The sequence below is a fragment of the Bubalus bubalis genome, chromosome 1 (assembly GCF_019923935.1).
Source record: "Bubalus bubalis isolate 160015118507 breed Murrah chromosome 1, NDDB_SH_1, whole genome shotgun sequence".
Lineage (NCBI taxonomy): Eukaryota > Metazoa > Chordata > Mammalia > Artiodactyla > Bovidae > Bubalus > Bubalus bubalis.
The window spans coordinates 10,902,135-10,918,466 of NC_059157.1; the positions used below are offsets into that span (position 1 = coordinate 10,902,135).

Genomic DNA, 16,332 nt, shown 5'->3' on the forward strand with positions numbered 1-16,332 from the left:
CTGTTATAAATAGTGCTGCAATGAATATCGGGGCACATATATCTTTTCAAATTATGCTTTTCTCCAGATATCTACCCAAGGGTCAGATTGCTATGTCACGTGGTAGCTCTATTTTTAGTTTTTTAAGGAGCTACCATACTGTTCTTCGTAGTGGCTGTACCAATTTATAATTTGACCAACAATGTAGGAGGGTTCCCTTTCCTCCACCAGCATAATTTATTTGTACACTTTTTAATTATGGCTATTCTGAATAGTGTTAGGTGGTTCCTCATTGTAGTTTTGATTTTCATTTCTCTAATAATTAGTGATATTAAACATTTTTTAGTTTGAGTGAACTCCGGAAGCTGGTGATGGACAGGGAGGCCTGGCATGCTGCAATTCATGGTGTGGCAAAGAGTCGGACACAACTGAGCAACTGAACTGATCTGAATAATTAGTGATATTAAACATTTTTTTCATGTGCCATATGTATATAGTCTTTGGAAAAATGTCTGTTTAGATCTTCCACCCCTGTTTTTGATTAGTTTGTTGTGCTTTTTGATATTGAGCTGCATGCACTGTTTATATATTTAAAATATTAATACCTTGCAGATGTTTTCTCCTATTTTGTGAGCTTATATTTTTGTTTTGTTGATGGTTTCTTTTGCTGTGCAAAATTTTTAAGTTATATTATGTTCCATTAATTTTTGGTTTTATTTTCATTACTCTGAGAGGTGGATCAAAAAAGATCTTGCTTCAATTTATGCCAGAAAGTGTTTTTCCTGTGTTTTCCTCTAAGAGTATTACAGAATCCAGTTTTATATTCAGGTCTTTAATTCATTTTGAGTTTATTTTTGTGTATGGTATTAAAGAATGCTCTAGTTTTATTCTTTTACATATAGCTGTCCAGTTTTCTTTTCCCCATCACCAGTTATTGAAGCGATTGTCCTTTCTGCATTGTATATCTTGCCTCCTTTTCATAGATTAGATGACCAGAGGTCATAGGTTTAGCTCTGAAATTTCTATCCAGTTTCAGTATTTCTATTATTGTGCCAATGCCATACTGTTTTGATGAATGTAGCTTTGTAGTATATTCTGAAGTCAGGTAGCCTGATTCCTCCAGCCCAAGTTTTCTTTCTCATGATTGCTTTGGCCATTCAAGGTCTTTTGTGTTTTCATACAAATTTTAAATTTTTTTGTTCTAATTCTGTGAAAAAAGCCACTGGGAATTTGATAGTGATTGCATTTAATCTGTAAATTACTTTGGATAGTATAGTCGTTTTGACAATATTGATTCTTCAAATCTGAGGACATGGTATATCTCTACATCTGTTTGTGTCATCTTTGCTTTCTCTTATCAATATCTTAGAGCTTTCTGAGTATAGGTCTTTTGCCTCCTTAGATAGGTTTATTGTTGGTTATTTGGTACTTTTTGATATGATGGTAAGTAGATTGTTTCATTCATTTCTCTTTTGGATCTTGCATTGCTAATGTATAGAAGTGCAAGAGATTTTAGTGTATTAATTTTGTATCCTACAATTTTACCAAGTTCTTTAATGAGCTCTAGTAGTTTTCTGGTGGTATCTTTAGGATTTTCTGTGCATAGTACCATTAATCTGCAAACAGGACAATTTTACTTTTTTTCCAATTTGTACTCCTTTTATTTATTTTTTTTTCTCTGATTGTCCTGGCTAGGACTTCCAAAACTGTGTTGAATAAAAGTGGTAAGAGTGGATATCCTTGTCTTGTTCCTGATCTTAGAGGAAATGCTTTCAGTTTTTCACTGTTGAGAATGACGTTTGCTGTGTGTTTGTCATATATGGCCTTTATTATGTTGAAGTATATTCCCTCTATGTTCACTTTTTGGAGTGTTTTTATCATAAATGAGTGCTGAGTTTTGTCAAAGCTTTTTCTGTGTGTGTTGAAATGATCATATGACTTTCCCTCTTCAGTTTGTTAATGTGGCATATCACAGTGATCAATTTACATGTGTTGAGGAATCCTTCCATCCCTGTGATAAATCCCACTTGTTCATGGTGTATGATTATTTTAATGTGTTGTTGGATTCTGTTTGCTAGTATTTTGTTGAGGATTTCTGCATCCATGTTCATCAGTGATATTGGCCTTTAATATTCTTTATTTGTGACACCATTGTCTGGCTTTGGTGTCATGGTGGTGATGGCCTCATAGAATGAGCTTCGGAGTGTTCCTCCTTCTGCAATTTTTTGGAATGATTTGGGAAGAATAGGTGTTAACTCTTCTCTAAATGCTTGAAATAATTCACCTGCTATGTTTTCCGTCCCTGGCCTTTTGTTTGGAAGTTTTAATCACAGTTTCAATTTCAGTACTTGTCATTATTCTGTTCATATTTTCCATTTTTTTCTGGTTCACTCTTAGAAACCTGTATCCTTCTAAGAATTTGTCCACTTCTTCTGAGATGTCCATTTTATTGGCATATAGTTGTTTGTAGCAACTTGTAGTGTCAGTTATAACTTCTTTTTCATTTCTAATTGTATTGATTTGAGTCCTCTTTTTTTTTTCTTGATGAGTCTGGCTAAAGGTTTATTAATTTTGTTTATCCTCTCAATGAATCAGCTTTTAGTTTCATTGATCTTTGCTAAGTTTTAAAGTGAGGCATGGCTTATTATGAAAAACTGTCATTAGAAAAGCATGGTATAAAAACTCTTGCAATGTCTCCTACTCCCCTCCTGAATTAAGGGTTTATTTTTAGTATATGTGGAAACCATTAGTATTAATTATAGCTAGATAAATGCCAACAGCATTACTACTACTCATTCCACTCAGTATATCTGTGGATTCTTGGTAATGTTTTTCCTACTTCACCACCCAAGGCTAAGACTGAAAATAATCTACATACTATTAAAAAACTGATTATTTCATTTTATTGACTTTAAGAAAATGAATTATTTTATTTATTCGCTTATTTTTTGGAATTTGTAGGGGCTTACTACAGTTTGAAAATGTAAGTTATGGAATTGAGCCCTTGGAGCCTTCAATTGGTTTTGAACATATGGTTTACCAAATAAAACCTAGGGATTCAAGTTCTTCTGTATATACTGAGAGAGAAATTGAGCTAAGAGAAAAGCCCTATAAGATACAAAATGTAGAGGTGAGTGATCTATTGAGTAAACTATGTGGTTATTACTATGCAGCCATATAAACAATGTATTTTTATGATAAACCAGTTGCTTACAAATTATTGAGAGAGAGCAAGACACATCAGACACTTCAGAGCTTGTGTTGTAAGCCTCAAAACTAGTCACTCAGTTTTGCAGAACTCCAAGCTGGCATTTTCCACCATTAATGGCATTTTCCCCCGTGATACAGACCTTTGTTGCCTGCAGATGCACTCCTTTCTCCATATCCATTATGTCTGAATTCTGATAAAATAAGCATGAGTGACATTCACATAAATACTGAAGACACCTATCTAGGATCCTGAGAAGAATCACAAGTGTCTTTTATGGCAACTGCCTTAGGGTAGGCCATTATACTGTCCTTATATCCTTATCCAGAGATGGAGGGACTTCTTCATTCAACAAAGACTCACCAGAGTTTAGAAGGTTAATGACTCCAGCTTCATCAGAGTTTCTCATACACCCACTTTCCAATTTTTAGGATCTTACTTCTTTCAGTAGATACCCTGTGAGGGTAGACGTTCAACCTGTGTTGCAGTCCATTCACTCACAAAGTGAGATTCTGTGTTTGGTTTTCAACAATCTCAGTTCCACAGCTACAATAGTTAAAATGGTGTCTTTCATGACAAACATTTCTTTAGAAAAGCAGAACCAACAAGATGCATGTGTGTGTGTGTCTGCATGTATGGATACACACATATACATATATTTGATATAAATACACACAGAGAGAATGAGAAAATTTAAAGTAGACTGCATACTGGCAGGCTGGAGACCATGGAAAAGTTGTGTTCAGTCTAAAGGCAGTCAGTTGGAAGGAATTTTTTTTAACTTTTTATTTTGTATTGGAGTATAGCTGATTAATACGTTGTGATAGTTTCAGGTGGATAAGCAACGGGACTCAGCCATACTTACGTATGTTATCATTCTCCCTAAAACTTCCGCCCGCTGCCTGTCCAGGCTGCCACATAACATTGAGCAGAGCTTCCTGTGCTATACAGTAGGTCTTTGTTGGTTATCCATTTTAAATACAGCAATGTGTACATTCTTGCTTACAAGGTAGTCCTTGTTCTGTTAATACTTTCAACTGACCAGATGAGGTGCACACATATTATGAAGGATAATCTACTCCACTGAAAGTTCACCAATTTAAATGTTTGTCTTATCCAAAATTATTTTCACATAAATATCCAGAATAATTTTTGGACGAATATCTGGGCATTTGTGGTCCAGTCAAGTTCACAGATAAAATTAACTATCATACCAGATTTACAAAATTTATTTCATATTTCCTCTAAAAGTTTTATTCTTTAACCTCTTACATTTCAATATATGATCCAACTTAATTTAATTTTTTGTAAAAAGGGAGGAAGGGCTCTAAATTCATCATTTTTCATATGCATATCTAGTTTTCCCAACACCATTTGTTGAAGAGACTCATCTTTTATTCACTGAATTTTCATGGCCCAGCCCTTTTATTTCAAAATCAGTTGACTATAGATTTAGGGGTTATTTCTGCACATGCAATAATATTCCATTGATCTTTATGTCTATTCCTATGCCAGAGTCACTTTTTATTTACTGCGATATTTTTGAAATAAGTTCTGAAATTAGTAAGTGTACATCCTTCAGTAGTGTTGTTTTTCAAGATTGTTTTGGCTATTCTTGATGCTGTCAATTTCCAAATAAATGTTAGCATTCACTTGTTTTCATTTCCCAAAAATGAAAGCTGAGATTGTGTTGATTCTGTGTTGTTTCAGTCCACTACCATAGAGTATAATGTTAATGGTGAAATAACATAAAAACTCCCCAGAATTTTCAACTCACTTTACTCTCTGATAAAATTCTCCTGCCTCTCTCTATGTATCGCCTTCTCTCTCTTTTCTTTATACATTCATATTCTAGATAATGATATTTCCTGTGTTGTGCTCAGTTGCTCAGTCGTGTCCAACTTTTTGCGACCCCAGTAACCATAGCCTGCCAGGCTCCTCCGTCCATGGGATTTTCCAGGCAAGAACAGTGGAGTGGGTTGCCATTTCCTTCTCCAGTATTTCCTGTGTTAAGTCTCAGGTTTTTGTTTGTCTTATATATTATCTTGTATATTTTTTCATGGCTTTATCTACAGTAATTTATAGATCTCCCACTCTCATTCCATTTTTTCTTAGTTATTGAGCTTATGTAGCACATGATAATCGCCCAAGCTAAACAAAATACACAAACACACACATTAACTCTCTACCTACTTATATGTTTTTCTATCTGTATTGTCTGTCTGTCATCTATCAACATCTTCATGCCCTTCTCACTCCCTGAATATTCTTACCAGTGATCTTTGGCATCTTCTAATTTTAACTCTTTACTCCAAATATATTGCAATTGGATTACTTAGCAGTGTTCTCTAGTCTTCTTCCCTAGATCCAATTCTTTAGTGTTTACTTTACCAAAGCAAATTTTCAGGTAATTGGTGTCAACCTCATATAACACATATCCAAGAAATTGGTTTTCTTTATTGACTACTTTCTTTTACTAAATAAAATAGCTTTTGAGATCTTCTAAAATCTTAGCACCTGCCCACCTTTCCAATGCACACATTTCTTGGCATTATTTTATGCACCTTTGTCTTAAATTTCTAATTGTTTTTCTAAAATAGACTATGTATCTTTTCTCTTGAAAGTTTATTGTCCAGAAAATAAATGAATAAATTATTATCAACTAAATATAATCAGTCCTTATCTCAAAGATGAAAATAAATAAGGATTACTTCAGGAAATGTAAGTCAGCTAACCCTTATGTTGGGCTTCCCAGGTGGTGCAATAGTAAAGAACCCGCCTGCCAATCCAAGTGATGCAGGAGACACAGTTCGAACCCTGAGTCAGGAAAGTCCCCTGCAGAAGGAAATGGCAACCCATTCCTGTATTCTTGCCTGGGAAGTCCTATAGACAGAGGACAGAGGAGCCTGGCAGGCTGCAGCGTGGGGTTACAAAAGAGTCGGACACGACTTAGCAACTAAGCAGCAGCATCAGTAGCAACTTACATTGATTAAAACAAAGAAATAACTTTGAATCCTTCAAATCATTAATATAACCCTAACACATTAATATAAATGCTTGTGTTTATCCTCCAGTAAAGTAGTGTCTTTTCCTTGTTTCATCCTAAATGACAGGATGGAGTCCTATAAGCAAAACTATCATGAAACATTTGGTGCTTACCTTTGGATGGAAATTATAATAAATCAGTTAGACTGTAAGGGGATTTCATTTGCATTGTTTAAAAAAAAAAACACAAGTCTTCAAGGCTTTAGTAGAATTTTTAAAGTGGAAAAAATGAATAATCATGCAGCCCTGAATTTGTTTTAATGACCTTATTAACTTTTTCCCTTTAAATTACTATAGTCTTCACTTTTCTCATCTTTGCTAAGTCCCAGATTAGTTATTCCCTCTTTATTGCTCCTCTTTATGTTAAGGAAAATGGTTTAAGTAAAATGTGATAGTTTTGAACTTTCAAGGAATTAAATATCAGTGTAAAAAGAAAAAAAAAATGCAGACTTTAAGCATAATAAATGTTTTCTCAATTTTTGAAATTTGATTCTCCTTTTCTGCTTCTATATATTTGTCCATTGCTTGTTGATGGTATTAGTAACTATTTTGAGTTAAATACACTACAATCTTAGAGTGTCCACAAAGACTGTCTCATAAGTTTTCCTTAGTATATTCCTCCTAGGTTAAATTCATATAAAAATAATGATGGAAACAAGTAATATTTTACTAATGGTAGTTAAAACAAGTATTACTTTGTCCCTAGAAATTGGCAGGGTGTAAATCACACAGATCATAAGCCCACTGGGCCTCACATTTGTGCCTAAGTTAACCACCATGGTCTGTGATGACACAGTAACCAGATTCCACATCCTGAGACATCTATGACACAGTTTAAGAAACTCAGTCATTTTGTTTCTCTGTTGCTCACATTTTTCTGAGGTCATTTATACAAGGATTAGCTTTATCTTCAGATGAAATTCCACCCCTCCAAACAGAGAGGTGCCCTTACTCTTTCAAGGTCACAAATAAAATCATAACGCATAATAATGTATGATGGAATCATTAAACTAATGTAAATTCACATATAATGGTGATCAAGGGAAGATGTCCTTCAGAGCAGAGAATCAAGTGAGTAGCCCTGTACCAATAGAAGGTAAAGTTATTTTCTGAGTAAATTAGCTGATTATTTTCTGAGTAAATTAATTGATTGAACAGATGCAAAAGAGGCAACAAAGACAGTAGTCTGAAAGTGACTATTTTCATATATAAAATTGAATTTCTAACATTGAATTTGTGAAGTAGTGATAGTACTTAAAATATTTAAATAATTCTTCAATTTTTACCTGTTTGTGATTTTTTTAGCCTCTTCCAGACTTCTCTCAGTATATAGAAATGCATATAGTAGTTGAAAAAGATTTGGTAAGTATACTTTCATTTATTTGTCTCATGTTAATTTATATTAGCAATGGGAGGTTATAAAAAATGTTGGAATAAATTTTTAACACAAGACAATAATTTATGCTTCAATGAATTTAAATTTCTGGTATCAGTAGTAAATAGAAAATCATCTCTCTATTAGTTTATTTTTCATTTTATATAATTAACATAAATGAAAACATCTGTTACATACAGAATAGTTTCTGAGTAATTTTTATTCATCATTCTCATACTCATAACCAGAGAAGGAAATGGCAACCTACTCCAGTACTCTTGCCTGGAGAATCCCATGGACAGAGGTGCCTGGGATTCATCCCATGGATGGAGGAGTCCATGGGGTCGCTCAGAGTCGGACCCAAATGAGCTACTTCACTGTCACTTTTCACTTTCATGCATTGGAGAAGGAAATGGCAACCCACTCCAGTGTTCTTGCCTGGAGAATTCCAGGGAGGGGAGCCTGGTGGGCTCCCGTCTATGTGGTCACACAGTCGGACACGACTGAAGTGACTTAATAGCAGCAGTAGCAGCATACTCGTAACATCTAGTAACCTTTGATCTTTTTACTATCTCAATAATTTTGCTATTTTGAGAATGTCACGTAGTTGAAATGTGAGGTCTGTAGCCATGACAGATTGTCTTCTTTACCTTGGTAACATGCATTTAACTTTACTACGTGCCTTATCATGGATTTAGAGCTAATTTCTTTTTAGAACTTAGTAACATTGTACTGTCTGTATATATCCCAGTTTGTTTATCCATTCACCTTCTAAAGGCCATCTCAGTTGCTTCCACATTCTGGCAGTTATGAATCAAGCTGCTGTAAATATCCCTGCACACGTTTTTTCATGGATATATTTTATCTCCTTTGGGTAAATATCTAGCAGCATGATTGCTACATCATACGATAACAGTCTTTTTGTTTGTTTGTTTGGTGTTTTGTGTGTGTGAGAAATTGCCAAGCTGTCTTCCAAGGTGCCTTTTCCATTTTGTGTTCAGTACTTTAAATATAGCATCTCATTGTCTTCTGGCCTCTGCAGTTTTTGCTAAGAAATTGGCTAGTAATCTTATTATCATCCCTTTTACATAGTTAGTTGCTTTTTTCTTATTGTCTTCAATATTAGTATTCTCTTTGTTCTTAGCTTTAGATAATTTGATTATAATGTGTCTTGGTGTGAGTCCCTTTGGCTTTATCGTTCTTAGAATTTGTTAAGCTTCCAGGATTTGTGGGTTCATGTGTTTCATCAAATTTGACAAGCTTTTGGCCATTATTTAGATAATTTCTCTTCTTTTTCTGGGATTCTCTTTATTTGTATATTGTACTACATAATGGTATCCCACAAGTTCCCCCCTTTCTTTTTTCTTTTTGGTTCTCAGACTCAACAATTTCAATTATCCTGTTCTCAAGTTTACTGATTCTTTCTTATGCTCCTTTAAATCTGCTGTTGAACCCATCTACTCAACTTTTAATTCAGTTACTGCATTTTCAATGCCAGAATTCTTTTTGATTTCTTTTATAGTTCTATATCTTTGTTTCCATTCTCATTTTATTCATACATCATTTTCCTGACTTCGTTCTTTTTATCCTTTAGCTTTTTAAAAAAACTTTTTATTTTATTTTGGAGTATAAGCAATTAACAATATTGTGATAGCTTCAGGTGCAGCAGATTGACTCAGTCATACATGCACATGTATCCATTCTACCCCAAGCTCCCCTCCCATCCAGGCTGCCACATGACATTGAGCAGAGTTCTCTGTGCTGTACAGTAATCCCCTGTTGGTTATCCATTCAAAATAAAGCTGTGTGTACATGTCCATCTCCTTTAGCTCTTTGAGCATATTTTACACAGTCGTTTTAGGGACTTTGTCTAGTAAGTCTCCAAGTTCTCAGGACTGGTTTCTGCCAATTTATTTCATTCCCTTGAGCTATGCTTTTGTTGTTGTTTGCTAGTTTGCCTTATAATATAGACTGAATGTTTCTTTTCTGTTCACATGTATACTGATGAATAATGGTGGTGGGGCTTCCCCAGGGGCTCAGCAGTAAAGAATTTGCCTGCAGTGCAGAAGCTGCAGGAGACATGGGTTCTATCCCTGGGTGGGGAAGATATCCTGGAGAAGGGCATGGCAGCCCACTCCAGTATTCTTGCCTGGAGAATCCCATGGACAGAGGAGCCTGATGGGCTACAGTCCATAGGGTTACAAAGAGTCTGACATGACTGAAGCAACTGAGCAAGAAGCAAGAACATGCACATAGTGATGTTATTTGGCAGTGGAGCCTTTGGGAATGGCTTAGGTCATGAAGGTGAATGGGATTAGTGCCCTTATAAAAGAAAGGACACCTCTTCTACCGTGTGAGGACACAGCATGTTCTCATCAACACGGAATTGATGTCTGTGGCTGGAGACTTAACCTTTAAACTTTCCAGCCTTCAGAACTGTGAGAAACAAATGGTTGTTGTTTGAAACCAAGTTTTATGGTGTTTTTGTTATAGTAGCCCAAATTGACTAAGGTATCTTGTGATTTTTATTGAAAATTCAGCATTTTAAAAAAATAACCACCTTTTAAACCATTTTTTGGAACTGGCTCTATGTCAGGGTAGCCTTTCACTGATTATCTGGTGCCGGGGTCCAGCCCCGGCTGATCCAGGGTATTCGAAGCGGGGACGGCGTCGGCGACCTATTTAATTATTTATTCATTAAAGATATAAAGAGTAATAGAATGAGGATAGCTCAGTAGGAAAATTCAGTGGAGAAAAGAAGCTGAGTAGCTTGGTTTACGCAGGAGACCAATAAAACTTCAAGACAAGAAGTTTGCACCACTTACGTAGGCCGCAGGAGTCCTTCCGTTCTCCCGAAGGAGAGGAGACACTGAGGCCTCCCCGGTCGGATCTTAGAAGCCCAGGCATAATTAGCAAGCATGGTGGGTTCCGCGCTCCAGATGGAGACTCAGCCAGAATTTGAAAGAGAGAGCAACATGGGGAGACCAAGTTTCAGTGAACAAGGCCCGCACTTTATTTTCCAAAGTAGTTTTTATACCTTAAGTTGTGCATAGAGGATAATGGGGGAAGGGGTGGAGTCATGCAAGGACAGCAGTTCCTGGTCCTAATCGAAGCCAGGCTTTCAAACTTATCATATGCAAAAGTTCAGGTGAATTACATCATCTTCTGGCCAGGAGGCCTGTTAACATTTTAAGAAACTTATCTTTCTCTAAAGGTGATTATTCCAAAGTCAGGCACCAGCCTCCAAAAAAGCATTGGACAAAGCTGCATTCCTATAGGGCAAAGGTGAGGTGGGCTCAATCAAGAAAGAATTAACTCAAGGGTCCAACGTTACAAACATTGAGGCTACTACTTACATTTCTATACACCCATTATATCAATCAATACACTGCCAAGGACACAGTAGGTACGGAGTATGGAGACTTAGCAGCAAACATTGGCTCAATAAGTGAAAAACCCTTCACCAATACAATTTCTAATCAATCTTTTAACTACTCAAAGGAATCTGTGTTTAGACAGTTTAGAACATCTCCTGCCTCTCACAGTTGGGAGGCTCTGAACAATCACATGTGGCCGGAAAAACCTATTCAGGCAGGCTAGAGGATTTCCAAAGGAGTTTGTAGGTTAAACACTGTCACACCCAGGAATTATTAACTGGAGCTGTTAGCTAACTCTTTTTTCAGAGAGAGGTAGTGGGGGACAGCCCCCCGTAAAGTCAGAGGTGTAGGTGAAAGCACAAAGCAGAAAGTAGGCAGACTCTGGTTTGGGGGGTAGATGCTCGAGAATTTCCAGGGGGACTCCTGAGGCTCGATCCCGCCTTTGCGTATGCCGAGCCTCCTTCCTCATGACCTTTGTCATGGGCGGAATTCCTCACGCTGGCTCCCGGCAGTGATAGAATTCCAGTTGAGCTATTCCAGATCCTGAAAGATGATGCTGTGGAAAGTGCTGCACTCAATATGCAATATGCACTCAATATGCAATATGCCAGCTCCCGGCAATCTGGGTTACCTCTTAGTCCATGTGGTGAAAGTTTAAGATGTTCTCAGGTCTCTCTGACCATATGTCTTGCCTGGGCCTGTGGGATTCACTATATACATGGCTGCTTTTCAATATCTCAATTTCCAAAAAATCTCACCCCAGCTTCTTTTCAGGGCTTTATATCTGTATATTTCCACCTGTAATCTCTTGTTCCAAGTATCTGTGGGTCTGTCATAACCTTGAAGTTTTAACAAGCATTGACCACCCCTTTTTGCTACCTGAAAACTGGATTAGGTGACACAGAAAACAATCATTTGGACACCTTCCAGATAGGTTAGAAAATTGCAAATAAGGTCTTCTCTGCTCCACCTAGTATAAGAGAGGAAATTGGGGAACAGATGGGCCTTTCCTCCAGACTAAATCATGCCATGCTGGGGAGGAAGTAGGGCATAGGAGAGTAAATACCACACGATTTCCTATCATTTTCAAGGTGGGTTTTTCTTGGTTGGACATTGGCTTGGCTGCTGTAGACCTTTGGATGTTTTCCATAGGTTTTCCAGAGGCTCCAATGGGATTATCATATCAACCATTTTCTGATTGTCTTTTGATATTTCCAGAGAAAAACAAAGGCTTGGTGTTTTCTGGTTCTCCCTTTTGCTGATTTCACTTCCATGAAGAATATTTTTAATTATTTGTTTTCATCATTTTACAAAGGCTGCTTCCAAATCTTTGTCATATATATTTCTAACAAATGATGTACTTCAGTGTTGACATGTATTGACTGACTTTTCTTCCTTCCTCACCATAATTCAAAAGTATCAATTCTTCAGTACTCAGCCTTCTTTATGGTCCAATCTCACATCTGTACATGACTATTGGAAAAACCACAGCTTTGACTATATGGACCTGTGTCAGCAAAATGATATCTCTGCCTTTGAATATGCTGTTTAGGCTTGTCATAGGTTTGTCATAGCTTCCCTTCAAAGGAGCAAGCATCTTTTAATTTCATGGCTGATTATTGGTTGTGTGCCTGTGTGTGTGCTAAGTCACTTTAGTTGTGTCTGACTCTGTTTCGGCCTTTTTCCCACACTTTAATTTGTTTGTTTAATTTGTTTGTTTGTTTTTCTGGTATTGAGTTGTATGAGCTGCTTGTGTATTTTGGAAATCAATCCTTTGTCAGTTGTTTCATTCCCTATTATTTTCTCCCTTTCTGAGGGTTGTCTTTTCACCTTGCTTACAGTTTCCTTTACTGTGCAAAAGTTTTTAAGTTTAATCAGGCCTCACTTGTTTACTTTTATTTTTATTTCCATTACTCTAGCGGGTGGGTCATAGAGGATCTTGCTTTGATTAATATCATCGAGTACTCTGCCTATATTTTCCTCTAAGAGTTTTATAGTTTCTGGTCTTACATTTAGGTCTTTAATCAATTTTGAGTTTATCTTTCTGTATGGTGTTTCATTCTTTTACATGTAGCTATCCAGTTTTCCCAGCATCATTTATCAAAGAGGCTGTTTTTGCCCCATTGCATATTCTTGCCTCCTTTGTCAAAAATAAGGTACCCATAGGTACATGGGTATATTTCTGGGCTTTCTATCTTGTTCCATTGGTCTATATTTCTTTTTATGTGCTAGTGCCATACTGTCTTGATGACTGTAACTTTGTAGTATAATCTGAAGTCAGGAAGGTTGATTCCTCCAGCTCCATTCTTCTTTCTCAAGACTGCTTTGGCTATTCAGGGTCTTTTGTGTTTCCATGAATTGTGAAATTTTTTGTTCTAGTTCTGTGAAAAGTGCCATTGGTAATTTGATAGGAATCACATTGAATCTGTAGATTGTGTTTGGTAGTGTAGTCATTTTCACAATATTGATTCTTCAAACTCTGGAACATGGAATATCTCTCCATCTGTTTATTTCATCTTTGACTTCTTTCATTAGTGTCTTATAATTTTCTGTGTACAGTTCTTTTTTCTCCTTAGGTAAGTTTATTCCTAGATGTTTAATTATTTTGTTCCAATGGTGAATGGGATTGATTGCTTAATTTCTCTTTCTGATTTTTTGTTGTTAGTATATAGAAATGCAAGTGATTTCTGTGCATTGATTTTGTATCCTAAAACTTTGCTAAATTCACTGATTAGCTCTAGTAGTTTTCTGATACTATCTTTAGGGTTTTGTATGTATAGTATCATGTTGTCTGCAAACAGTGAGAGCTTTATTTCTTCTTTCCTGATCTGGATTCCTTTTATTTCTTTTTCTTCTCTGATTGCTATAACTAGGACTTCCAGAACTATGTTGAATAATAGTGGTGAAAGTGGACACCCTTGTATTGTTCTTGATCTTAGAGGGAATGCTTTCCATTTTTCACCATTGAGAATAATGTTTGCTGTAGGCTTATCACATATGGTCTTCACTATGCTGAGGTAAGTTCTTTTTATACCCATTTTTTGAAGAGTTTTAGTCATAAATGGGTACTGAATTTTGTCAAAGGCTTTTTCTGCATCTATTGAGATGATCATATGGTTTTTATCTTTCAGTTTGTTAATATGGTGTGTCACATTGATTGATTTCTGTATATTGAAGAATACTTGCATCCCTGGAATAAACCCAGTTTGATCATGGTATATGAGCTTTTTGATGTGTTGCTGAATTCTGTTTGCTAAAATTTTGTTGAGGAGTTTTTCATCTATGTTCATCAGTGATATTGGCCTGTAGTTTTCTTCCTCTGTGTTGTCTTTGGTTTTGGTATCAGGCTGATGGTGGCCTTGTAGAATGAGTTTGGAAGTGTTCCTTCCTCTGCAATTTTTTGAAAGAGTTTTAGAAGGATAGGCACTAGCTCTTCTCTAAATGTTTGGTAGAATTCTCCTGTGAAGCCATCTGGTCCTGGGCTTTTGTTTTGGGGGAGACTTTTTATCACAGCTTCAATTTCAGTGCTTGTAATTGGGTTGTTCATAATTTATGTATCTTTCTGGTTCAGTATTGGAAGATTGATCTTTTCTAAGAATTTCTTCCAGGTTATCCATTTTATTGCCATATAATTGTTCATAATAGTCTCTTATAATCCTTTGTATTTCTGCATTGTCTGTTGTAACCTCTCCTTTTTCATTTCTAATTTTGTTGATTTGCTTCTTCTTTCTTCTTTTTGTGATGAGTCTGGCTAAAGGTTTGTCAATTTTGTATATCTTCTCAAAGAACCAGCTTTTAGCTTTATTAATCTTTGCTATTGTTTCATTTCCTTTATGTTTATTTCTGCTCTGATCTTTATGATTTATTTCCTTCTACTAATTTGAGGATTTGTTTGTTCCTTTTCCAGTTGTTTTAGGCATAAAGTTAGATTGTCTATTCGATGCTTTTTATTGCTTCTTGAGGTAGGATTGTATTGCTATAAACTTCCCTCTTAGAACTACTTTTGCTGCATCCCATAGGTTTTGAGTTGTCATGCTTTCATTGTCATTTTTTTCTAGAAATTTTATTTTCCTTTTGACTTTTTCAGTAACCAGTTGTTTTGTAGATACATATTATTTAATCTCCAAGTGTTTGTGTTTTTACAGTTTTTCTCTTGTAATTGATATCTAGTCTCATAACGTTGTGGTTGGAGAAAATTCTTGACATAATTTCAATTTTCTTAAGTTTACTGAGGTTTGATTTGTGACCCAAGATGTAGTCTATCCTGAAGAATGTTCCACATGCACTTGAGAAGAATGTGTATTCTTCTGCATTGGATGGAATGCCCAGAAGATATCAATGAGATCCATCTCATCTAATGTATCATTTAAGATTTGTGTTTCCTTATTAATTTTTTGTTTTGATGCTCTGTCCATTGGTATGAGTGGGCTGTTAAAGTCTCCTACTGTTATTGTGTTACTGTCAGTTTCTCCTTTTATGTCTGTTAGTGTTTGTCTGAGGTACTGAGGTGCTCCTGTGTTGGGTGCATCAGTTCAGTTCAGTACAGTCGCTCAGTCGTGTCCAACTCTTTGCGACCCCATGAATTGCAGCACGCCAGGCCTTCCTGTCTATCACCAACTCCTGGAATTCACTCAAACTCATGTCCATCGAGTCGGTGATGCCATCCAACCATCTCATCCTCTGTCGTCCCCTTCTCCTCCTGCCCCCAATCCCTCCCAGCATCAGGGTCTTTTCCAATGAGTCACCTCTTCGCATGAGGTGGCCAAAGTACTGGAGTTTCAGCTTTAGCATCATTCCTTCCAAAGAACACCCAGGGCTGATCTCCTTTAGAATGGACTAGTTGGATCTCCTTGCAGTCCAAGGGACTCTCAAGAGTCTTCTCCAACACCACAGTTCAAAAGCATCAATTCTTCGGCGCTCAGCTTTCTTCACAGTCCAACTCTCACATCCATACATGACCACTGGAAAAACCATAGCCTTGACTAGATGCACCTTTGTTGGCAAAGTAATGTCTCTGCTTTTCAACATGCTATCTAGGTTGGTCATAACGTTCCTTCCAAGGAGTAAGCATCTTTTAATTTCATGGCTGAAATCACCATCTGTTGGGTATATAGATATTTACAATTGTTATGTCTTCCTCTTGGATTGATCCCTTGATCATTATGTAGTGTCCTTCCTTATCTCTTGTAAACTTCTTTATTTTAAGGTCTATTTTGTCTGATATGTGGATTGCTACTCCAGCTTTCTTTTGCTTCCCATTTGCATGCAATATATTCTTCCATCCTCTCACTTTCAGTCTATATGTGTCTTTAGATCTGAAGTGAGTTTCTTGTAGACAGCATATATTT

At 36.4% G+C, this 16,332-nt stretch overlaps 1 protein-coding gene across 1 annotated transcript in view; it reads left to right on the forward strand.

Annotated features, from left to right (window-relative positions):
- The window catches only part of LOC102404947 (disintegrin and metalloproteinase domain-containing protein 2), a 101,008-nt gene that overhangs the window by 23,355 nt on the left and 61,321 nt on the right, over positions 1–16,332 (forward strand). Inside the window, exons 6-7 of the mRNA XM_025278209.2 lie at positions 2,941–3,109; positions 7,538–7,594. Of these exons, the coding sequence (XP_025133994.2) occupies positions 2,941–3,109; positions 7,538–7,594 (226 nt within the window). The remainder of the gene's footprint in view (positions 1–2,940; positions 3,110–7,537; positions 7,595–16,332) is intronic.